We start from the raw sequence: 6951 nt of genomic DNA, 5'->3' as shown, positions 1-6951 counted from the left end.
GGCTTCTGCTTTGCGCCCCGCCACCCCGCCAGCGGGGAGCGGGCGGGGGCGGAGCCTAGAGGCCCCGCCCAGTGCCGTGGCCCCGCCCCCCGGACCGCCGCTCCGCCTGGAACTCGCCGGCGCCGGTGGAGGCCCAGGCGCAATTGGGAGCCTCGGAGGCCACCCAGTCGCGCCCTCTCGGAGACCCTGGGCTCCAGCCTGCTCGGCTCCAGGGTCATCACCCTTACGCGCGTGGATGCTGCGGCGACGGGTCGGGTCTCAGGGCCGTGACAGGACTGAGGTGCCTTAGAAGACGGATCCCGGCCCCTCCCGGGCCAGGGCGGAGCAGCAGGTGCGCGGGCGGACCCAGTGGATCAGGGAGGCTACCTGGGCCCTACTGCGCAGAGGGGTTCCGGGGCGTCGAGGGAAGTCCGAGGGGAGGAGAGGGCGCGCTTTGCTGACAGTCGGCTTGCCATTCGTCAGGGTCACAGCCCAGGCGGCTGGAGAGGGTCGCCAAGTAGAATTACCGTTTTAGAGTCCCAGAAACCTGGGGTACCTCCAAGGGGCAGGGACCTCCGTGACCCCAGCCATTTCCAGGGCTCCCACCCAGAAGCAGCCCTGGACCGAGGGGGCTCTGCAGAGCCAATGGGGTGAAGACCACTGATGAGGGCCCCAGCCCAGGACCCAGACACCAGGCGTGCACCTGCTTGTCAGGGCAAGGCTCAGCCAGGATCCCTGTGGGCGGGTTGCTGGCACAGCACTGTCTGGGGAGCAGGTTGATACACACAGGGTCACAGGAAGTTCTTCTTCTCGTCTAGCTCAGAAGGGGATTTGTTCCAAGCAGCCTGGTTCTCCGTAGAGCTCTACTGGCTGAGGTCCCACTCCGCCTGCTGCACCCACAGTCAGAGCAGGCATCTCTCAGGGCTCCAAATCCAGCATTAAACCGTGGTGTCCCCTCTGCCTCCCTGCCCAGCACAGGCGTAGTGGGTTTCCGCCTCCCGGCCGTCACTCATGCTGTTCCTTCTTCACTCATGCTGTTCCTCCCACTGAGAATACCTTTTCCTCAGCACCCCCAGCCCTCCCGCCACCCACACACCTGCTTCAGGACCTTCCAGAAGGAATGTATCAAGGACAGCAGGACGCTAATTTGCTGGGGGCAGGGGAATGAGGCCAAGGACAAGGATAGTTTACTAGCTGATGCCCTCCCTCCAGACGCCATCCAACTGGTGGGTGAAGGGTGGGTGCAGGTCTGGGGACACTCAGGGTAGCAGCCTTGGGACAAATGCTCACCAGTGTACCCCCACACCTGACAGAAACTAGCACCCAGTGGGCGCTTGAAGAAGGCCAGCCGGTGGAAGGACTGGAGGGAAGGTCAAGGAAGGCTTGCTGAAAGAGGCGGTAGTCAGGCAAGCAGCCCGAGAACAGCAGCAGCAGAGAGCATGGGGCAGGGGTGGAGGGCAGAGGGCCATCTCCAAGAGGGAGTGCGCTCGCGGAGCTCAGCCAGAGCCTCCTGTTCCTTCTCCGTAAGATGGAGACCTCAGACCTGACGCTGAGTAGCAGCTTCGCTGAGAGGTCACGTCCATACCATGCCGCTGAGCCAGCTAGCTCGCGGAATTCAGTGCTTTCCAGTATATTCGTAACGTGCCACTGTCACCACAGTAGGTGTTAGAACCCACTCGTCACCCCAAAAAGAAGTCCCAGCCGTGTTAGCCGTCGCTGCCCATTCTCCCCTCCCCCAGCCCCCCGCAACCGCTCACCTGCTCTCTGTCTCTGTAGACTGGCCTGTCCTGGACGTTCCTGGAGGTGGAATCATACAACACGTGGTGTTTTGCGACGGGCTCCTTCCGGTCGGCATCGCGTCTTCAAGGATCACAGGCGTTGCGGCGGCTGTCAGAGTCTCGCTCCATCAAACGGCTGAGGGACATTCCGCTGCCGGCATGCACCACCCTCCGTGATCCAGTCGTCCGGTGAGGGACACAGGTTTGTTCCCGGCTTTCGGTCACTGGGAAGCACGCTGCTGGGAACGTTCACACACAAGGTCTCGTGTGAACACGTTTCCTTTCTCTGGGGCATGTATCTGGCACGGGAATTGTTGGGTCACACGGCGACTCCGTGTTTAGCCTTTCATGAAGAGTCTTTTTGAAGGTTGAATGTGGGCATTTCGGAATCGGCCTCACGAATGTTTGTTGCGTGACTAGTGGACTGGCTGTGTGTGTGCGTGTGTGTGTACGCGCGTGTGCACGCGTGCGGACGGCCGAAAGAACCTATGTGCGCGCTCTGCCCACGCTCCTCTCCACCCCTGTCTCAGCCTGTCCCCTCCCCAGAGTGGGCACCCCCAGCGGGAGTCCCACGGGCAGCAGGGGGGGAGTATGTAAGGCTCTGCCGCCCTCTGGAAAGTGATTACTAACACTGCGCTGTCCTTGCCTCCACGGGGCTCCGCTGGGGGAGATTTCGCACATGCGGGGCTTCTGGGCCTCCCTTCCCTGCAACCACACCCCTGCCCCCTAGACCCACTCCCGCAGCCCACTGGGGTTCTGGAGCCTGCGAGGAGGGGGGCAGGGGGGGCGGCTGCGGCCAAGGGCAGGGCCAGCTGCCCTTGATTTGTGGGGGGTGTTTCCACTTCAGATGCCAGATCGGCCTGAGCACAGAGGATGCGGTTTCCTCCTGGAGGGGGACCCCTAAGCGATATCTACCCACTACCCACCCCCGGCCCCCGGAGCCCACGGCTCCCACCTCACTCTGGTAGGGAGCGGTGGGCGGGGGGTGGGGGTGGGGAGGGCAGCACAGGGCTGGGTGACAGCAAGGACATCTCTGTGCTGGTGGCTGAGTCAAGCCCAGCTCTGCGCCCTCCCAGCAGGGGACCTTGCAGGCATCAAGTCTCTCTCAGCCTCACTTTCCTATGTTAGAAAGCAAAGATGACACTACCCCCCCCATCTCTCTGGGTGCCTAGATCCCAGGCTCTTTATGATAAGGAGGCAGGGTGACAGGGACCCCAGCACAAGAAGGGGTGCCCTGAAGCTGCTCTCGCCCTGGCAGACCGCACTACTCATAATTCATCTTCCTGGGAGACAAGACTGGGGAGGAAAGACTTTCCTGGGGCCTGGCTTCCTGGTGACCAGTTCCCCCTGGGGACAGTGGGGCACAGAAGGCTTTACCAAGGTAGATGAGGAAGAAGTTCCCTTGGACAGGAATGGGGAGGAAGGAGGGCCTCCGAGATGAGCAGCCACGTGGAGGGGTCAAACACCCGCAGGGAGCCTGCTCAAGGCCATGGGGTTTGCTGAAAGGGGCCAGAACACTCTCCTGCACGGGGGGGGGGGGGGGGGGGGGGGCACCAGCTGGCTTCCAGCCACCCTCACTGCTTTCCCTTAGGTCTTCCTGGAGCCATCGGCACAGACAGAGGACTGTGCCCTGCTTCTCCAGGAGTGGGCGGGGATGCATGTCCCTGGGACCCACCACGGGGCCCTGCAAATTGCTTCTCCCTAACCAGCCTGGATCAGCTCCCTTTATAACAATACAACAGTCCTTCCAGGACGCAGTCCCTGTTCTGCAGGAGGCGAGCACTGGCAACAGCCTTTATCCTCGAAACCGATCTAAGGGTCTCATAGAAACAGGACTCTCTTTGCCCCACCCCACCCCACCTCCAGCATCACAGCCCCAAGTCAGGCTTCGGGACGCAGAAGCTGCTCAGCATCATGGGGAAGGCTGGAATCATCTAAGTGGCCCCCATCAGGGCACTGGGGCTCTGGTCTAGCCATCGATGCCCTGGTGAGGGTCCCCGTGGACGACACAGTGACTGTGAGCACGTTCCATCGGGAGCAAGGAAGCTGATGCAGGCTCGGGAACTCCGCTCTCTTTCGAGACCACAGGACCACGTGTGCTTGTGGGGTGTATGTGTGCACAGATGTGCACGGTGGGGGGTGTCCACAGGCTTCCCAGCCCCCGTCCCCAATGTGGGAAGCCCCAAGTGTGCCGCTCTCCACCCACCAGTGACCTAGTCCCAGAAGCAAGTCCAGCCTGGCCGGTGGACAGGACACCAGAGAAGGCCACACTCCATCCGCCCCTCATTTCCAGGGGAAGCGCTCCACCACCACGGCTGGCCAGACAGACACACAGACAGGCATGCAGCCAGTCTTGTTGGACTTGGCCCTCAAGGGAGACCTAGAACCCAGATGCCAGGGCAGAGCATCCTGGGGCAGGCGCCTCAAACTCCCCCCTTCCCCAGCGGCCCCCACTGCCCTAAGCTTCAGGCTTCCCAGTCTGACTAGAGGACCCTGAAATTTGACCCCCCCCCCAGAGAACAGTGACTCTGTTCTCCTCCCTCTGACTCCAGCTTCCCTGCCCTCCCCCCACCTCCAGACACACACCAAGGATTCTGGCTCTGAGATGGGGGCCCAGCGGCGAAAATCCACAGTGCCGAGACTAAGGAAGCAAAAAGCCACTGGAGTCCGAGGTGGAGGGGGCAGCCCAGGGTAGCAGGCAGCCTGCCATGGGGGTACAGAGCCCATAGGGCCCTACCTCCCGCCTAGTCCTGCTCCCGAGACGCAGCTGCCAAGCCCTTTGAAGCCAAGAGCAGCTTGTAAACGTCCTCACTGGAGATGAAACATGATAAGACATGAAGACCGGGGCTGACGCATGGATGATCTCTGTGGTTTTGCAAGGAACAAATCATGCCTGGAGACAGACCTTGGGGGGCGGTGAGGGCTTGGGGTGGAGGGAGCCTATCTACAGGTAACCCTCGGCCCCTCCCCTCCTGTCAGCCACAGGAGCCCCCCCCCCCCCCACTGTCTTGTCTCTTCTTCTGGCCCCTAAACTCTGGTAAGCTGAACCCTACGGCCAGGGTAGGGTGGTTGGTGGTCCTGAGGTCCCTGTACCCCCAGACCATGGACACACTCACGCAGATGTGTGGCCTGGCTCACTGGTCCCTACAGAGGGAGTGGGCAGAAGGCAGTGCGGTCTGATAACCGTTCTTGGTTGCTAAGAGGTGTGGCCTCCCATGGGGCTCAGCCTTTGGGAGGGAATGATGTCAACGTGCGTGGTCTCTGACCTGTGGAGGGGTGAGACCTGCAAGGGGACGGCAGGGACCCAGTCCGTGCACATGTATAGGAGACCCGCCCAGGACCCCTGCGGTGCGGGGGAAGGAGAGAGCTGCCAGGAGAAGCTTCTAGAAGGATTCGAGCACACAGGGAGGGGATGAGGAAGAAGGAGCAGCAAACTGGAGAGGGCTGGAGCAGGGAGCATGTTTTAGAATGGAGCCTGGCTGGCCCGAGGCCCCGGTGAAGAGTCCGCTGCAGGTCCGCGTGCAGGGGTGCGGACAGCGGAAACTGCACGGTTAGGGTGCGTGAAACCGCTTTCACGCACGGAGTGGAAATCTGGCTGGAGAATGGGGCCTGTGGGACCAGAGCCAGCACCCCGGGGAGTGTCTGGTCTGACTGCTATTTTGCAAAGAGCACACCGGTCGGGGGAGGCTACTCGGGCTCTCACTGCTGCGGGGACAGACGTGGCCAAAGACGCGCGGGAGGAGGGAGCTGGAACCTGGTGCCCCAGGAGGGCCAGCAGGTGGCAGGGCCGCGGGGAGAGGAGGCGGGAGGCATCGGCGCCGGTGGGTCCCGCCAGGCTGTCCTGGAGGAGGGGTGGAGCGTCCGGGCAGCACCCGCGCCCCCGCGGCCGTCCCACCCCGCCCCTGTCCCGCACTCCGGCCTCGACGGCTCGCCCCGCGCCCGTCGCTTTCGTGAAGCCTCCACATGGGGTCCCTGCGCCCTCGGACGCCAGGAGGCACCAGCCTGGGTGCCGGGTACCGGCAGGTTGGGCCGGCGTGTCCGAGGGCCGGGAGACGCAGGCACTGACTACGGAGCGCCTCTGGGTCGCGGGGCCCCGGCCTGGGCGCGCGCGCGGGTCCGGCCGCGTCGTCGGCGATGCCGCCGCTCGCCCCCTGCCGGCGCCTCGGGGAACTGCAGGGCCTCGCGGACCCGGTCCGGCGCACGCGCAGCGCGGAGCGAGCTCGCCCACCCTGCCCGCGGGTGTGCTCACGGTCACTGCGTCCCGCCTGGGGACGGATCCTGGAGCACGGGTGGACTCAGAAGGCGGTCATCGCTCTGGGTCCCCTACCAGGACCTCGTATGAGGGTGGGGGCACGGTGGCTGGCTTGGCGGTGACCTTCGCCGACCTCTCTGGGCGCCACCCAGCCCGCAGACAGACCCGGCTGGAGTCAGGGGGCTGCAGGGACCCGTGCACCGGCCGCACCCCGACCCGGGGCACGTCTTCTCTCTCCCGCCAGGCCCTTGCCCTGGGTGCTTCTGCGTGCACGGGCCTGCGGGCTGCTGGCGACCGGTGTTGGCAGAGCAGGGGAGCCCTCCACCGCTGAGCAGAACCCTTGGCTGCCCGGCTGTGCCCTGGAGGATCCGCCTGGCACACAAGGGGGCACGGGTGGGGGGCGACAGGAGCTGGGTTCTAAGAGTCTTTTGTTTCTCAAGGAGGAACCGGGGCTGCAGGCCGAAGGCGGTGGTGTAACCCAGCAGGGGGAAGAGGGTGGGGGGTTGATGAATCCACAGGAGACCTCTCGCTCCCGCCCGGCTGGGGCAGACAGACCCTGCTCGTAGCCATCCATATCCAGGCTCCTGAGGAAAAGGGACCTCGGGGCTTTGGGGGCTTTGGGCCCACCCTTCTCCCGTCGCCCTTCCAAGGACCCTGCTTCCAGCCCTCCCCACCGCCAGAGAACCTGGACGTTTGGATGTGTGCTTGGAGCACCGTGGTCCAGCCCCGCTCTCACAACATCCCTCCCGGCCTCACCAGCCCAGCACCAGCCCCAGACACCCGCACGTCCTTCAGCCCACCCTGCTAGACAGAGATCTGGCCCTGGAGAGCCGGCCCCAGGGCTATGTCCTGGACACATCGGCCCAGTTTGCAGGAGGCCAGCCTGTTCTTGGATTGGGTTCACTCAGGGACATGCTGAGCCAGTGTGCTAAGCCAGGAGTG

General features: G+C 63.9%; 1 protein-coding gene across 1 annotated transcript; it reads left to right on the top strand.

Moving 5' to 3' along the window:
* Positions 1 to 1890: 1890 nt before the first annotated feature.
* Positions 1891 to 6340, top strand: LOC123933631 (translation initiation factor IF-2-like). Its single transcript, XM_045992969.1, has 2 exons — positions 1891 to 1946; positions 4336 to 6340. Exon 2 carries the CDS (start codon positions 5360 to 5362, stop codon positions 6338 to 6340), a length of 981 nt encoding a protein of 326 aa, XP_045848925.1. The 5' UTR covers positions 1891 to 1946; positions 4336 to 5359.
* The last annotated feature ends 611 nt before the right edge of the window (positions 6341 to 6951 follow it).

Source organism: Meles meles, chromosome 21, assembly GCF_922984935.1.
Source record: "Meles meles chromosome 21, mMelMel3.1 paternal haplotype, whole genome shotgun sequence".
NCBI classification, from domain to species: Eukaryota; Metazoa; Chordata; class Mammalia; order Carnivora; family Mustelidae; genus Meles; species Meles meles.
The sequence above is the reverse complement of the archived record's forward strand: the minus strand, read 5'-3'. Positions and strand labels throughout refer to the sequence as shown.